The sequence below is a fragment of the Puma concolor genome, chromosome C1, assembly GCF_028749965.1.
Source record: "Puma concolor isolate L17-30 chromosome C1, mPumCon1.1.hap2, whole genome shotgun sequence".
NCBI lineage: Eukaryota > Metazoa > Chordata > Mammalia > Carnivora > Felidae > Puma > Puma concolor.
In genome coordinates, this window is record NC_141674.1 from 172039478 (window position 1) to 172058144 (window position 18667).

The following is an 18667-nucleotide window of genomic DNA, read 5'->3' on the forward strand; positions in this document are numbered from 1 at the left end:
TGTGTATAGGTGGACCTACATGTGCAGTTCATACTTGTGTTTGTCAAGGGTCAAATATGTATTTCAAATGTGTTTTTGTTGGAGTTACTATATATTGAGTACTTATAAGCCAGACAATACCCTAAGCATATTATATGTTACTTTCATTTTTTCATCAGTCTTAAAGGTTAGGTAGTAGTATCCCTGTTTTTCAAAAGGAGAAACTGAAGCTAAATGCAATAAAGAACTTCCTTAAGCCTACTTTCTTTTTTCTTAACCTTTTTAGATGTTTGTTTTTGAGAGAGAAAGAGAGAGACAGAGTGTGAGCGGGCAAAGGGTAGAGAGGGAGAGGGAGACACAATCTGAAGCAGGCTCCAGGCTCCGAGCTGTCAGCATAGAGCCCGATGTGGGGTTGAACTCAGGAACCGCAAGATCATGACCTGAGCCGAAGTCGGACGTGTAACCGACTGAGCCACCCAGGTGCCCCAAGCCTACTTGTTAGTAAGTGACAGAGCAGGAGGTTAAAGCTCAGATTAGTTCTGTTTTATAGTCTATGCTCTAAACAGCTTATGATGTACTATCCAAGCTTAGACATTAAGTCATAACAGAGGTTCAGGTCTGTTTCACTATTTGGCATTGATGATTCTCTGATTTATAAAGGCATCTTTTTTTTTTTAAATATTAATTTTTGAGAGAGAGAGAGAAAGAATCCCAAGCATGCATCTTGCTATCAGTGCAGAGCCCATCCTGGGGCTTGAACTCACGAACCATGACCTGAGCTGAAATCAATAGTCAGATGGTTAGCTGACTGAGCCATCCAGGTGCCCCTTTAAAGACCTTCTTATGTCCCCAAAGTTGATTCTTTTCCTATATATATATATATATTATGTATTTCAATATATTTCTATTATGAGGAACATGAATGGGATCTCTTTAATTTTGACAAATTCCACATTAGGCGATTATATTCAAGTGTATATAAACTGGAGCTGTTTACCTACTTTCAGAAATATGATCAGATTTTGTATTGAAATGTTAAGGATTTGTAGAGAAAGCAAAAGCTACATGTGTTTACAAAAAACTAAAATTTCTGTTTTCTTATTCTGAAATTTTTTATTCACACAGTCTATGAATCACCAGCTTTGGCGTAGCTGGAAGCTTGTTAGAAATTTAGTGTCAGGCTCCACCTCACATGTTCTGAATCAGAATCTGAATTTTAACAAGATGGACTCTTAAGTGTATTAAAGTTTGAGAAGCCCTAGGAAACAAGAGTTTAAGTTGATATTTTATTTATTTATTTATTTAAAAAAAAAATTTTTTTTTTCAACGTTTATTTATTTTTGGGACAGAGAGAGACAGAGCATGAACGGGGGAGGGGCAGAGAGAGAGTGAGACACAGAATCGGAAACAGGCTCCAGGCTCTGAGCCATCAGCCCAGAGCCCGACGCGGGGCTCGAACTCACGGACCGCGAGATTGTGACCTGGCTGAAGTCGGACGCTTAACCGACTGCGCCACCCAGGCGCCCCTAAGTTGACATTTTAAAGATACAAATGAAAAAGGGGCACCTGGGTGGCTCAGGCTCTGATCTTGTGGTTCATGGGATCGAGCCCTGCATTGGGCCCTGTGCTGACAGCACAGAGCCTGCTTGGGATTCTGTCTCTCTCTGCCCCTCCCCTGCTTGTGCACTCTCTCTTGCTCTCTCAAAATGTATAAATGAACATTTTTTTTTAAATGTGTAAATGACAAAAAAATCTTATCAGAAAGGTGGAAGACTTGTTTTCTCACCTGACTGTTTTTTGTGCTTTGTAGGTGGATCACCACCACAACCAGTTGTGCCAGCTCATAAGGATAAAAGTGGAGCCCCACCAGTTAGAAGTATGTATGATGATATTTCCAGTCCAGGACTTGGATCAACACCTTTAACTTCAAGAAGACAGGTAATGTACACACTCCCATTTATGATCCACAGTAATTTCTTATTTTTATGTGGACACACAGCGAGGATCTGTAATTTGAAATGTTTTTCTGAGGTCTACTTTGGTGTAACTGTGTTGCACAGAATAACTATTAAGGACATTTATCATAAAATCTACTTACATTGTGTTTATCATGAAATGTTCTTAAAAAATATAATAGAACAGCCGATTGTTTTCGCATATTGGTGATTCTGTGGTGTATTATAGGTAGGTCTTATTTACTTGTCCCTGCCCTAAACCTAGCAATACACACATAGAAATGATTATGGTTTCAGTGATTCCAATTGTTTAAAAAATTCAGTATGCATAATTTTGTGAAGGAACAAATAAAGAGTTAGGGTTTCATCCAGGTGTAGGGTACTTTGTAATGATTTGAGATCTTTGTTTTAGGAATGGTTTTATTAATATAAGACAAATATCCTTTTAGAGCTATGTTCACTGTTTACTTATTTTACTGAAAACGCAGCCTCCCATATTTATGAGCTGATGGTTTAGTTTGTTCCAGGTGCAGGTGTTCTGATGGTGATGTTTAATTTTGGTTGGTGTGGGTGTAGGCATTCTGATGGAGTTATTTTCAGTCATAGATTATGCAAGGTAGAGATCCTGTGTTTTGATGGGACTGATAGCTATAAAAGAAAATGATACTTTTGAAGTACCTCTGGTATACAGGTCTGATCTTAAAACTTCCTGTTTTATGTATTTTTTTCACTTCTTCCTCATGGCAAATTTGTGAATTAGTTGTTATGAGCTTCATTTTATCATTGAGGACACTAGGGCACAGAAAGCTTAAATAATTTGTCAAGAGTAAGGCAACTAGTCTAGTGGAGCCAAACTTTAAACCCAGGCAGTCTTCAATCTAGAGCCAACGTTTGTAACAGCCATGCTGTCCTGACACTACTATAGTAACTCTGGATGGTCAGTTTAAAGGTAGTATGGATTTTTCTTTTAAGTAGGAAGGTTAGTAGCTTATATAGTCACAAATATTCTATCACTATTGTGCTTCAGCAGGACATACAGTTACATAGTGTGTCAGTTAAACTGATAAGTTGTTTGTATAAGGATATTTCTGCAGTTTGGTTTGGTTTGCCTTTGCCTGAATCAAATACAGCATAGTTGCTAGAAAGTTTAAGAATGGTAAAAAGCATCTTCTAGTAAATTTTGTCTATTTTTAGACTTGGTATGCCTAGCATAGTAGGCCTACTTGTCAAGCAAAGCAGAATTAATTCACCGTGTAAAACACATTACCTTCTCTTTCCGTCACTTTTAGAACTGCCCTACTGTCCAATACAGTAGCCATTGGCCAAATGTGGCTGTTGACACTTGAAATATGGCTAGTCCTATACATAATTGAGATACGCTGAAGTGTAAAGTACACACTGGATTTTGAAGACTTAGAAAGAATGTGAGCTATCTCATTTAGTTTTTTATGGTGATTACATATTGAAAATGATGATAATTTGGACCTGCTAGATTAAATAAACTACTTATTTTTACTTTTTTAATGTGTCTCCTATAGAATTTAAAACTACTTATATTGCTTATGTTCTATTTGGACAATGGTATTCTAGCCAAATCAGAATATTCTGGCCTGGGATACTTTTCTAAAAGGTTGATAAGTAAATTTCATGTTTGGTTTGAGAATGACTGGCTTATAAATTTATGCTAGTTTTCATTACTTCTCTGATAACCGATGCAAACAAAGGTAGTTTACAGTTATTACTATGTTCAAAATGTTTAAAAGTCTTGTGTTATAATTTGTAGAGAATGTTTTTGATTTAAAAGTTGGTAAGAATGTTATTATTAGTTAAAAGCCCTCATTAGTTTTGCCCCAAGACTTTGCTTAGCCTCTCTCTAATCGTGAAAGAAAATGGCATTAAGAATTGAACAGTACATTTTGTATCTCTCTTAAAGTTATTTCAACATTTGGTTCTGGTTGCTAGATAATAGCTAGATTTTAGATTTCCTTAGTTTAATCAGAATCTGTTACCAAAAAATCTATTTCTGTATATTTACTTCTAGAGAAAGTCTGTTCTCATTCTTGATTAGATATTGCCTTTGTTTAATCTTTAATTTTCTCACATTTAAAGGAATTAGTATTGATAATTTTCTTGCTTTGTAACTTTCTACTAGTAGAGACAGAGGCATACTGTCTTTTTTATTATATAGACTGATTTGTTTAAAAAAAAATTTTTTTTTTAACATTTATTTATTTTTGAGACTGAGAGAGACAGAGCAGGAGCAGGGAAAGGGGCAGAGAGAGAGGGAGACACAGAATCCGAAGCAGGCTCCAGGCTCTGAACTGTCAGCACAGAGCCTGATGCAGGGCTCAAACCCACAAACCGTTAGATCATGACCTGAGCTGAAGTCAGAGGCTTAACCAACTGAGCCATCCAGGTGCCCCTATATAGACTGATTTGAATCTGTATTATTTCATGGTTTGTAAATGTCTGCGTAAAAATAGAATTCTGCCATCTTTCTGTTTTTCTGTGTGTTATTTCAAATATTGTGCTTTAGGAACTAAAAACAAATAGCAAAGTTATTTTCTACTAAGAACAGTGTCTTTTTATTTAATGTAACTTAACTGTAAACAAAGAATATGCTAAAGGGTATAACATATTTTAGAATAATACTGCTCAACTTAAAGAAAAAAGGTTGGAGTACTCTTAGATTGTGAACTAATTAGAGGCATCCTTAGTACCTGGTAGACATGCAGTTGTCTATTGAATGAAACCTTTCAACACTTACTGTGTTTATGTTCTGGTTAGAACTTTGCGTTTTTACTCTAACACTTTATTCTATTTTCATGTAGCCAAACATTTCAGTAATGCAGAGTCCTCTTGTTGGAGTTATGACGACTACTCCTACTCCTGGAACAGGTAAAGGCCTTTTAACGTCAAAGACTATTCTGTCTTTTTTGAATGAGATAATATAAGACTTTGTTGATAATTGGCCAAAATTTTTTCTTTCATATTTCAAACTTGGAGACTTTGTCAAATGTTAATAACTTCATTCAGAAGGGAAATACTTTGTATATTGGATTTTTTTTTCCTGAACTTAGGTAGGATGTGATATTCTCAAAATATTAAGAGTTTAAAGAAAATATGTACTTAGTAGTGTTTCCTCAGTTACTAAAAACTGTAATTTAAAAAAGAGGTGTTGCAGTTGGGAAGAAAAGGAATACAGAGTCTGAGCAATAAAGATGTTTTGAAAGCTTTTAATGTATAGCTATAAATCTAAATGTCATTGACTACAAACAGCCACTGATTATATGTAGTTTTTCTTTAAGGTTAATGGTATTTTTATCACCATCAGCATCATCATTAGCACAACTCTTGTTACATATTCATATAATCTATCAAATGATCTCTCAGTAAATATATGAACACATAACCATATGTGCCAGGCCCTGGGAAACTGAACAAAATAGGTAATCCATACCTTTATCGAGTTTGCATTTATTTACAGAATTTACATTTATAAATGAAATAATTAAACTATAAAGTTTGTTAGAAGGTGATATATTTTATGGAGGAAAATTAAGCAGCAAAGAGGGGGAGTTAGCAGGTGAGGGCTTATAGGTTTAAATGGGGGGTAGTATATTAGTTTTCTATTGCTGCTGTGACAAACTACTACAAACTTAAAAGTGGCGACAAACTACTACAAACTTAAAAGTGGCTTGCACAACAGTTCTGGAGGTGAGAAATCTCAAATGAGTCTCAATGGACTAAAATCAATGCATTTGTAAAGCTGTGTTTAGTTTATGGAAGCTCTAGGGGATAATCTGTTTTCTTGCCTTTTTCATCTTCTACCCACATTTCTTTGCTCGTGATCTCCTTTCTCCATCTTCAAAGCTAGCAACTTTGCATCTCTCTGATCATTTTTCTGTAGTCACATCTCCTCCTTCTCTCTTTTAAATACCCTTGTGAGTACAGTGGATCTGTCTGGATAATCCAGGATCATCTCCCTATTTTAAGGTGAGCTGGTTAGCAGCCTTAATTCCATCTGCAACCTTAATTCTCCTTTGTCATGTAACATAGCTTATTCCCAGGTTCCAGGGATAAGGACATGGGCATCTCTGGGGGCCATTATTCTGCTTCCTACAGAAAGGTAGAGGAAAAGTGACATTTACTCAGAAACCTAAACTAAGTAAGGGAGGGGCGCCTGGGTGGCTCAGTCGGTTAAAGTGCCCGACTTCGGCTCAGGTCATGATCTCATGGTTCGTGAGTTTGAGCCCCGCGTCGGGCTCTGTGCTGACAGCTCGGAGCCTGGAGCCTGCTTCGGATTCTGTGTCTCCCTCTCTCTGCCCCTCCCTTGTTCATGCTCTGTCTCTCTCTGTCTCAATAATAAATAAAACGTTAAAGGGGCGCCTGGGTGGCTTGGTCGGTTAAGCGTCCGACTTCAGCCAGGTCACGATCTCACGGTCCGTGAGTTCGAGCCCCGCGTCGGGCTCTGTGCTGACCGCTCAGAGCCTGGAGCCTGTTTTGGATTCTGTGTCTCCCTCTCTCTCTGCCCCTCCCCTGTTCATTCTCTGTCTCTCTCAGTCTCAAAAATGAGTAAACGTTAAGAAAAAAAATTTAAAAAAAATGTTAAAAAAAAATTAAGGGAGGTGGGGACAGTGTTCTAGAAAGAGAAAAACGTAGAGGCACTGAGGTGGCAGTGTGTCTTGGGTGTTCAAGGGGGCTAGTGTGAAATGGAGTGAGGGGTAGAATACTAGGAAATGAGGTCAGAAAGATAACGGGGGACCCATAGTACAGGGCCTTGTATGTCATGGAATCAACTGGTTTTTACCCAGAAAAGGCGGAAAACAAATAGGATGAGACTGCTGCTGTGGTGATTACAGACTTTTGGTTAAGGGGGGGGTAGAAGCAAAACCAAAATAAGAGGCTACTACTGCATTAATCCAGTTGAGGGACAAAGCAGGGTGGGAAGGAAGAGAAAGAGGAACAACAGCAAAAAAGATGAGACAGAAAAGCCCAGCAAGACAGTAGATTTAAAAGGAACCAGATCAACCATTATATAAAATGAAATGTACTAAACACTGCAGATAAAAGACAGAGGTTATCAGAATTGTTAACAAAAGCAGTATCCAAAGACAAGTTGTTTTTTTTTTTTCATCTTCTGAGTCCAGAGTTTTTCAAGCGTCTGAATCTTCACTGGTGGCAGTGGTTTAATAGTCACTTACAGGTAGATTTCTGCTACCAGTTTGATCAAGGCTATTTAGGCTTTTTCTGTACGTTCCTCAGATTTCTTCTACTATCCAGCCACTGCCTGGTTCCAAAGCCACTTCCACATTTTTAGGTATTTGTCACAGCAGCACCTGGCTTATAATCAGAATCTGTATTAATTTTTGTAAGTTTATTTATTTTGAGAGAGAGCACACACAAGCATGGGAGGGACAGAGAGAGAGGAAGAGAGAGAACAGCTCAGAGCTTGACTCTGGGGCTTGATCTCACAAACTATGAGATCATGACCTGAGCTGAAATCAAGAGTCTAACGCTTAACCGACTGAGCCTCTCAAGTACCTCATAATCTGTGTTAGTTTAAATTTGCTGCCTTAACAGATTATCACAAATTTAGTGGCTTAAAACAATACAAAACTTTTTTTTTTTTTTTTTTTTTTCAATTGTAAGTAATCTCTACAACTGTTGTGGAGCTTGAACTTGTAACTGTGAGATCAGGAATTTCATGGTCCACCGACTGAGCCAACCAGGCACCCACCCCTGTTTTTTCTTTTTAAAGATTTTAAAACAGATTTATTTTCTCACTTTTTTTCTTTGCTTTAGAGCTCGGGTGTCAGCAGGGCTGTGTTCTCTTCGTGAGGTTCTGGGTATTAATCCACTTTCAAGCTCATTCATGTTGTTCGAATTTACTTCCATGTGGTTGTAGGATCGAGGTCCCTGTTTCTTTCCTAGCTGTTGCCTGGAGGTGTTTCTCGGCTTGTAGAGTCTGCCCTTATTCTTTGGCTTGTGACTCCCTTTCCATATTCAAAGACAGCAGTGGTTGGGGCGCTTGGGTGGTGCAGTCGGTTAAGCGTCCGACTTCAGCCAGGTCACGATCTCGCGGTCCGTGAGTTCGAGCCCCGCGTCGGGCTCTGGGCTGATGGCTCAGAGCCTGGAGCCTGTTTCCGATTCTGTGTCTCCCTCTCTCTGCCCCTCGCCCGTTCATGCTCTGTCTCTCTCTGTCCCAAAAATAAATAAACGTTGCAAAGACAGCAGTGGCAGATCAAGGTCTCTTTTATACTTTGAATCTCTCTGACCTCCCTCTTCTCTTGTATTTCTGACTTGACTTTCCTGCCATCTGCTGCTATTAAGGGCTCATTTGATGATACTGGGCCTACTGGAATAATCCAGGGTAATTCCTTATTTTAAGATCCAGCTAATTAATAACCTTCATTTTATCCAGCAGTACCTGGACTAGTGTACTAGTAATTCATTTGAATTACCAATGAATTAAACCAGGGGACAGAAACTTTGGGGGTATATCTTTAGATTTCTGTCTGCCACCTATACCATAGTGAACAATTTAGGTGTGTTACCTCAGTCTTAGTTACATATGTGAGGTGGAATGTTCTGGGGGAGTTCAGGTATTAACAGTCTTAATCTGATCATGCAAATAGGTAGACGACAATGTTTTGTTACTTGACTAGTCACTTGACTAGTTGCTACAATAGTGACTCTTCATTATTCAGTTGAGTCAGTTAAGTCATCCCAGGGACATTGAAAATGCAAAAACACAATGTTAAGTAATGTACTTCGTACTTTAAAGGTTCTCTTAGTTGTTTGAAAAGCATACATTATAATATTCTTATTGTTGTCAAGTAGAAGAGCACATGATTAAAGTTATTGAAACATCCTTTTGTTATTTTTCTCAAATAGTGTTAACTTCTGTGAGGTTCTTGTATTTTCATAAAAAATTCTAAAAGTACAAGAACCATGGTAGGAAAATAGTATGTATCGTAAATTGGCCACTGGGAGCCACTGCTGCTTCTACTTTGAGGTTAAGGAATTTATGTTTAGAAAGTCTTCATGTGGCATATGTGAAAAAGAATATTTTTGAAAAGATATGATGGGCATGAGGATCTATCGTGTGATCAATAATAAGCAAAAAAAAGGGGGAAAAGAAGTTGACTTGAGAAAATTGAAAGGAAAATGTAGACTTAAAACTTAGAGCTATTTTTTTTTAGCTCCTATAGTGTTAACCAAATGAAAATTTCTTGTATAATTTGTAAATTTTAACTTTCTGCGATAGACAACTTTTATAAAGAGATATCATGGGGTTTAGTGATGTTAGTGTGTTTAAGCTTAGGTCTTTGTGTCCAATAAGGAGTTTTTTGTTTGTTTCAATTTTGTAAGTGATGTTAAAATCTTTTTAAAAATTTTATTTCTGGTGCAGGGAAACCTTGGTCATATGATAAAGTGAGAAATCTAGATTAGAGAATTTCAGAAACTGTTTTCAATCATGGCATATTATTGCCCTGAGTATGTTTGGCCTGTTTCCCTGTCCGCACCTCTCAGTTTTCTTCTGCTGCTATTTAAATATTCCTCCGTTTTTCACACTCTTTTAAATTTTTTCTTAATTTTTTTGAACTGCTTTCATGTATCTATCCGTTTTCTTCTCAAATGGTATACCACTTTTGTCTACTGAATTAGAATCCTTATTTATGTTAGCATATTGTTTTTTTTTTTAATATTTTTTTCAACGTTTTTTATTTATTTTTGGGACAGAGAGAGACAGAGCATGAACGGGGGAGGGGCAGAGAGAGAGGGGGAGACACAGAATCGGAAACAGGCTCCAGGCTCCGAGCCATCAGCCCAGAGCCTGACGCGGGGCTCGAACTCACGGACTGCGAGATTGTGACCTGGCTGAAGTCGGACGCTTAACCGACTGCGCCACCCAGGCGCCCCTTATGTTAGCATATTGTTAACGGACTAAGTGTGTTATTCAGACTATAGTACTTTCCAAGTGTTTTTGTTGATGCTAGGAGCTCAGAGTTCTGATAGTGTTCCCAGGAGAGGAGGAAGAGGACTAATTTATCTGTGAGGGACCTTTTCCTGACACTTCTTTTTCTGATCTGGGTTAGCTGCTCTTGCATGTGCTTCTGTACAGCTGTCTCTGCTTAGCTCGTATCTTTCTCCACTACTGGACTATGAACTCCTTCAGGACAGAGATTCTTTCTGTATTTTTCATTATTTACCCATCACAGAGCTGGTTATAAAGGGACCTCAGTAAACATTTGTTGACTGAATGGGTTGATGGATATAAACTGTGGTGAATTGAATAGTGGCCCTGAAATGGTATGTCCTTGTCTTAATCGCCAGAATCTATGACTCTTACTGTGTGGTTCAAATAAATAGTTAAGGTCTTGAGAGGAGGAGCTCCCAAGGAAATCTTGAAAATTCAGGAGAGAGCAGAGTAGGGAGAAGGTAATCTTGATAATTACCTAGATGGTCCCTAAATTCAATCATTAGTGTCCTTAACAGGAAAGAGAGATTTGACACAGACCTCCAAAACATGCAGTGGATTAGGTGATGTGAAGACAGGCACAGATTGGAGTGTTGTCACCACAAGCCAATGAACACCAAAATATGCCAGCAGTAACCAGAAGCTAGAAGAGGCAAGCGATGGATTCTCTCTGAGTGCCTTTGGCACACATTTGGCCCTGATGAAAATTTGATCTTGGACTTCTGGCTGTGACAAGAGCTGTGAGACAATAAATTTCTCTTGTTTTCAGCCACCCAGTTTGTGGTAATTTGTTAGAACAGACACAGGAAACCAGTATATATGTATATAACGTTTTGAGGTGATGACATCCCAATACCAAAAAGAGGATTGGAATATTTGTGTCCAACTTGACATGGCATAGTTTTAAAAAAAATTACAATTAGAGTAGTAAATACTAACCTTACTCCAGATTGCATTAGTTTCGGATGCTGCTGAAACAAATTATTGCAGATTTATGGCTTAAAACAACTCAAATTTGGGGTGCCTGGGTGGCTCAGTTGGTTAAGTGTCTGACTTTGGCTCAGGTCATGATCTCACGGTTCATGGGTTCAAGCCCCGCATCAGGCTCTGTGCTGACAGCTTGGAGCCAGGAGTCTGCTTCAGATTCTCTCTCTCCCTCTCTCTCTGCCCCTCCCCCGCTCACTCTCTGTCTCACTCTCAAAAATAAATAAACATTAAAAAATTTTAAAATAAACTCATTTATTACATTAAAATTCTGGAGGTCAGAAGTCTAATATTGTCAGTGGGCTGAAATCAAGGCATCAGTAGATCTGTGTACTTTTCTGGAGGTTCTAGGGGTTAATCTTTTTTTTTTTTCCCGTCTCCTTTCTAGCTTTTAGAAGCTGTCCATATTTCTTGGCTCATGGTTCCCTACCATCTTCGAAGTCTGCACTAATCAGTTGGGCCTTTCTTCTACCACTCTTTCTTTCTCCATTTAAGGAATCTTGTGATTATGTTGGACCTACTAGGTTAATCCAGGATAATATTCTCATTTAAGATCAGGTGATTAGCAGTCTTAATTCCATGTACATCCTGTATTTCTTTTTACCATGTAATGTAACATGCTCACAGCTTCTGGATATTAGGATTTGGACATCTTTGGGAGACCATTTTCTGCCTAACATACTGATTTTTTAAAATTAGTCACCAAAATTTATTTAATCTCATGCCAGACTAACCATAGTACCATTGAATAGAGTCTAGCTTTGGTGGGGATAATATTTTCTATTTTAGTCAAAATAATAAAAGCAGATAGTTTTTAAAAATCAAACAGTACTAAGAAAAAAAAAAATCAAACAGTACTTAACTATGTACAATGAAATGCAGCATTCTTTAGCCTTATTCCTCCAGAAGCAGTCCAGACCTTAGAGCTATTCCTTTTGGAATTTACTTTCATTTATCTAAATGAGATGCTATGTTAGTTTCAAATTACCACAAATTTAGTGGCCTAAAATAATTCAGATTTATTCTGTTGCAGTTTTGTAGAAGTCAGAAGTCCAGAATCAGTTTCCTTGGGCTAAAGTCAAAGCGTTGGTAGGACTAGTTTCTTCTGGAGGTTCTAAGGAGAATTCATTTTCTTTTTTTCTCCCAGCTTCTAGCAGTTACCTGTATTCTTTGGTTTGTGGCCCCTTTCATCTTCAAAGTGTATCTCTCCAATCTCTGTTTTCATCATCACATCAACTCTATGGAGTTAAAAAAATCTTCCTCCCTCTCCCTTTTTTAAGGGCACTAGTGGATATATTGGGAGCCCACCTGAATAATCTTGGATAATCTTCCCATTTCAAGATTGTTAAGCACATCTGCAGAGTCCCTTTTGTCATATAAGTAAAATATTCACAGGTTCCAGGTATGAGGATATAGTCATGTTGGAGGTCCATATATTGTTGGAGTCCACCATATATGATTATGTGGCTAATCGATTGTCAGTTTTCAATGTTGGTATATTATCTTAAGGTAATTGGAGTTTATCTTACCTCCACATTATCTGAATATAATATCAGACTTTATTCCTTTCCAATGTTTGTTATGACTATATAAACACTTTTTTATGCTTAACCAAGTAGTATAATTTATCTTTTCTCTAAAATTTTTCTAAGTTAATAATTGTATTTTTTCCCATTTGTCTAATTTTCTCTGTGCCATCTACTCCTTTGATTTTAGGCAAATGTCGTTGCTAAGATACATATCTGAGCATTTTAAAAATGCTCAAAGATAGTTTCAAATAGTTTTTTGTTTCACTTTAAACTGAGAACTCTCTTTTAGCCTCTGTTTGGGCTGTTTCCTGTTTGAGCATGGTACACAGCTATCTTCCTAGGACTTGCCTTGGCAAGTTTCTGAGCTATTTGCTCATTTTTGTAGGGAACATATTTGAGTAGCTTTCTAAGCTTGTGAGGGAAATGAAATTTTAGACCTCATGTTGACTGAAATGCTTTTTTTTCCCCTCCCTCCCCTGTCTTCACACCAGATTGCTAGTTTGGCTGGGCATTGTATTTTAGGTCAGAACTTTGGAGTCATCATTCCATTCTCTTTAAGCCTCTAGTGTTTTGTGGAAGTCATGTGTGGTAATGATTTCTTAGTCTTTGTATATGGCCTGGTTTCAAAAAATTTAAGATCTGTGGTTAGTATTCTCAATTGCACAACTGTGCTGTCGCGTGGGGCTTTTTCATTTGTTTCTCTGGGGAATTAATTGATCCTTTAAGTCAAGATACTTACCTACAGTTTGGGGAAATTTTCCTGTATTTGTTCAATAATTGCTCTTCTTCTTTCTGTTTCCTACTTCTGGATTTCCTTTGGTTTGTAAGCACTGCAGAGATACTTTTTCTCCCTTACATTGTCTTTTATATATGTATTCTACTTTCTGAGGCATGTCTTCAGTCTCAGCTTCCAACTCTTGTAATAATTTATTTTGTCATTTTTAATTACCAAAAACATTTTTGTTGTTGTAGATCTCTGAATGTCTTTAAAAACATAGTTTCCTTTTCTTGTTTCATGGGTAAAATGTCATTCCAGTGAGAATAATGTTGGTCTTTTTTATTCTTGCTCATATTGTCTTGTTTTTTAAGCTTTCTTGGTAGAGGCATATTTAATTGAATGAGACACTAAAAAGCTCCTTGGAATCTGTGCATGTGTATGGATCAACATTGTCTGGAAAGTGGAAATTGGTGGCTTTTTTGTCTCTTACTGGACTTTCCTGTAAGAGGAATGGACCGTCAGTTAAATTTTGTTGGGGAAATCTCTGATTTCAGCATATGTAGGTCTTTTTTTCTTTTAAGTTTTCTCAAAGAAGAATCCTTTATATTGAGCCTTAATGTCTGTGTAGGTGGTCTGAATTTAGAAAGGGGAGAAGTCTCCTTTTCAATATGCAGACTTTCACTTAATCAGTTTCCATACAGTTGTTCTCTGCTGTGATTAGACTCACTGGGTCCTGAGCCATTTAGATTCCTTTTCCTCAGATATTAAGTCCTTGGTGTCATTGGGTCGAGTGGCTGAATGATAGTCATCTGGCTGCTTAAGATGAGGTAGGACCTATCCTCTCATTTCTTATTGTATACACTTTCAACTAGTTTTCTTTGATTTCAGCCAGCAGCCTCTTTCATACCTTCCATAGTTCCTGTGTTCTCAAAACCTGAGGCTTTCTAGAATGATTGTCATTGGGTGTCTGACAGGGATTAGAGGTGAATACAAGTGTTCAGTTCACCATGTTTGATTGGGTGTTGTTATACACATTGTTCATTATATTCTTGGGTACAATGAGTTTGTTAAATTGAAAAGTCTGAGGACACATTCCCTACAAGATTGCCCTCACTTCTGATGCCAGTTACAAATTTGGAGGTCCCCAAGCCTACCCTCACTTCAGACCAACTGGCTACAAATGCAGGGATTTCCAGCCCTACTCTAAGATTTGATAATTTACAGGAAAGACTCAGAACCCACTGAAAGTGCTGTGTTTAAAGTTACAGTTTTATTAGAGCAAAACAGTATAAATTAGAGCGAAAGAAAGATGTATAGGGCAAAGTTTGGGAGAGTTCCAAATATGAAGCTCCCATGGCATGTTACCCTCTATGAGAAATAAGCCCGCTAACCCAAAGGAGGGACGTGGAGACTCGGAGCACAGTGAAGTGAGGCTTTAATCAAGATTCTTGCAAGAGTGGGTGTCTGACAGGCATGCTCCCTACAGTTACAGCAGACAGTGTATCTTCTTGTGTGCAAGTCCCTCCCCTGATTCCTCATTAGCTGAGTTACAGAGGTTATAGCCTTACCCAGAAATCACTTATGCCCATGTAAGGCAAAAAGTACATTCCTTGAGGTGATGCAGAGACTTCAGTTCTTTGGCGCATGCTCATTGCAAAGCCCGCAAAATGGAGATGGGGGCGGGGAAGAAGAACCCGGAAGTAAGTGTCTAAGGGTTTGGGACTCCATGGGGGGGGGGGCGGGGGTTTGTACATGTTTCCAATAGGTTGTAAACCTATTGTTAACCAGACAGCACAGCCTTTATTTGGTATTTCTGAAAGTGAATCATTTCACTTCCAACACCCTCCAGAATTGGTATATGGTGCTTATACTGGCAGCTAGGGAAGTTCACTGAAGCCTTCATGTCCAGAGTTTTTATTAGAGTTTCATTAAGTAAACATGACTGATTGAGTCATTGATCAAGTGGCTCAAATCAAATTTCAGGCCCCTCTGCCCCAAGGTGGGATGATAGCATGTGGCTCAAAGCTCCAACCAGAATCACATGATTGGTTTTTATGGTGTGACCTGCCCCCCATCCTGAATCCCCTTGTTAGCATAAACTTATCAGGTGCACTTGAGGGGCCTGCCATGAATAACAGGGGAAAGTCTCCTGTCTCTGGGGAAGTTCCTAGGGTTTAGAGGTTCCCTCCCAGGAACCTGACTAAGGTCAGACCTCTCTTTGGGCTGAGGCCAAATTCTTTTTTTTTAACGTTTATTTATTTTTGAGACAGAGAGAGACAGAGCATGAACGGGGTGGGGTCAGAGAGAGAGGGAGACACAGAATCTGAAACAGGCTCCAGGCTCTGAGCAGTCAGCACAGAGCCCGACGCGGGGTTCGAACTCACGGACAGTGAGATCATGACCTGAGCCGAAGTCGGACGCCTAACCGACTGAGTCACCCAGGCGCCCGAGGCCAGATTCTTTATTGCACATAGAGCTACTTGGTTTCATGGTAAGAAGGAACAGCACTGTCAGGAACCACTTTTTTCCCAAGTTTCTTGTGCCGTATATCTGTTTAAAATTTATCACTCTTTTTATCTCCATTTATGTTAGTGGCCTATTTTGAAATAATTAAATCTATTCTTTAATTGAAGACATTTCATAAAGGGTAATAAGGTCTTTTGCCCTCTACTTTAATTTGATCTTATGAAGAGTGTTTGAATAGTAATTTACCAAGGGAGACACATTACAGTCCAATTTGATGTGGTTTGATAGGTGTACTTTATTTTCATCTTATAAAGCTTAGCATGTGGGTACAAGAAGTCTGATTGAAAGGAAGTAAAATCAGTGGAGCAATTAAACATTAACAAGGTGGGGGGCAATTATGCTAAAGTTATGTAAATAGTTTTAGATTATGTATAAGTAATTATGTTTTTCAGAGTAGTTGACAGGGCAAAAATTAGATTGCTTATTCGTTTGAGACTTAATTTTGATTTGTTTTATTTTTAAAGGTCATAATGGTTGTCTCATTTTGAGCCTTCATTTAATTTCTTGCTTGAAGGTTATTACATGATGTAGCATAACTAAATTGAACCTTTTTAATGGTAATACACAACATAAAAAATTGGAATTGGCTTTAGATTTTATATTAAAATGCTCTTTACCATCTTTTGTATGTTAAAGGCATGTCTTTGTGGTAAGAACTAAATTCATTTAAAAATATCTTTTGTGTGCTTTTGCTTATTTCCTAAAGGAATAGTTGATAAGTTAGTTGATAAGCAGACACTTGTCAAAGTAGTGAGTTACATTTTAAATCATCCTCATTTTTTTTTAAAGTTTACTTATTGTGAGAGAGCATGTGTTTGCACATTTGCGCCATCAGGGAGGGGCAGAGAGAGAGATAATTAATCTCAGGCAGGCTCCACACTGACAGTTAGATGCAGGGCTCGAACCCCCACAAACTGGGAGGTCATGACCCGGACTGAAATCAAGAGTTGGATGCTTAACCAATTGAGCCACCCAGGCACCCCAAATCCTCATTTAAAAAATGTGTTGTACTTATTTCCAACGTTTATTTATTTTTGGGACAGAGAGAGACAGAGCATGAATGGAGGAGGGGCAGAGAGAGAGGGAGACACAGAATCGGAAACAGGCTCCAGGCTCCGAGCCATCAGCCCAGAGCCTGACGCGGGGCTCGAACTCAGGGACCGCGAGATCGTGACCTGGCTGAAGTCGGACGCTTAACCGACTGCGCCACCCAGGCGCCCCTGTGTTGTACTTATTAAATGCATCTGTGATGATGAGGAAAAAGAATAATTGGTAGATAAATGTATTATAGCATGTATATAGTTTGATTCTTTTTTTTAAATGTTTATTTATTGTTGATAGACCGAGTACGAACAGGGAAGGGGCAGAGACAGAGGGAGACACAGAATCTGAAGCAGGCTCCAAGGTCTGAGCTGTCAGCACAGAGCCCGACGCAGGGCTAGAACTGATGAACTGTGAGATCATGACCTGAGCCAAAGTCGGATGGATGCTTAAACAACTGAGCCACCCAGGCACCCCGCAGTTTGATTTTTTTCAATAAATTGTATTATCTCTTTTATTAAGCATGAACTTGGTTTTAAAATTTAAATCTATAAGACTCAGTCATGTAATACACTGAGATTCCATTTCCTTCTTGTATACCTTTTGTGTTCTCTAGAGTTAATAATGATTGCATATCATCATTTTCGTGATTGCTTTTATAAAAATATTTGAATATTCATTTTTCAAGCTTTCTGGCTACTGAGCTATTTTTTGTTAACCTGGTTACTTGATGGCTGAACGTAAGCAATCTTGAGCATCTTTCCTTGTTTCCTAGTAATGTCTAAGAATGTTCTGTTCTGAATTAAATAGATTCTTCAATAATCGTTTATAGAGCTGAGGTGATCTGAAACTTTTTTCTGAAAGAAAGGCTGCATTACTAGGTTAAATTAGATTAATTGTGGGTTTCTACATTTGAGTCCAATTAAAGGACATGGATGCAAGTTGTATGACATAGTTAAAAGAGTTAGGAATTTTCAAATCTTTAGGTGATCGTATTTTTTCTCTTTAATTAGAATCACATTGTTGCATTATAGTTTTTACTTGATTGATTAGCTTTAACTTTTGATACTGTTGAGGGTATAGTTTTGGTTTACTACTTTTTGGAGGCAAGAGATGGACACCATTCCTGGAAATCTTTCAGACTTTATATATTTGTGCCTTCAATGTAAAAGAAGTACCAATGTATGTACCAAGTACATCATTTATATTGAAGTTTAGTATTGTTAAAATAGTTAACTTTTGTGAGTTTTTGTCTAACACTATTCCATTTTATTACTGGAGTAACAGGTAAGTCTTGTGGGTATAATAACTAAGGGAAACTAACATTTATTACAGGTTTAAGATACAGTTGACATAAAACAAGTATATGTTTAAGGTATACAGTATGTTTATTCAACAAGCGTATGTTGTAGAATGACCATTGTGTTAACTTTCAAGTATATAAAACGATACTATTAACAATAACCACCATGGTGTTGTTTAGGTCCCCAGTACTTATTCATACCTTATGACTGGAAGTTTGTACCTTTTGACCAATATCTCTCCATATCCTTCAGCTCCTAGGCCATAGTAACCACTACTCTACTCTCTGTTTCTCTGAGTTGGGCTTTTTTACATTTCACATATAACTGAGATCATACAGTATTTAGTATTTGTCTTTTCTTTGCTGACTTCTTTCACTTATCATGCACGTCATGTTAATGGCAGGATGCCATCCAAATGGCAGGATTTCCTTCCTTCTCATGGCTGAAAAACATCCATTGTGTATATGTACCATCTCTTCTTTATCCATTCATCCACTGAGGGACACTTCAATTATTTTCATATCTTGGCTAATGTGAATAATGCTGCAAGGAACATGGAAATGCAGATACCATTTTGAGATCCTGTTTCCATTTTCTTTGGATCTATATCCAGGAATGGGATTGTTGGATCATGTGGTAGTGCTATT

The 18667-nt window shown here is 38.0% G+C and overlaps 1 protein-coding gene across 5 annotated transcripts in view; it reads left to right on the top strand.

Annotated features, from left to right (window-relative positions):
- Positions 1-18667, top strand: part of NUP35 (nucleoporin 35) — a 50090-nt gene that overhangs the window by 5848 nt on the left and 25575 nt on the right. For all 5 annotated transcript variants that reach the window (XR_015255380.1, XR_015255379.1, XR_015255378.1 and 2 more), the window contains exons 3-4: positions 1790-1917; positions 4766-4832. Coding sequence is in view for 2 of the 5 variants with exons in the window: in XM_025933495.2 (XP_025789280.1) it covers positions 1790-1917; positions 4766-4832 (195 nt within the window). In the remaining 3 variants the exon portion in view is untranslated. The remainder of the gene's footprint in view (positions 1-1789; positions 1918-4765; positions 4833-18667) is intronic.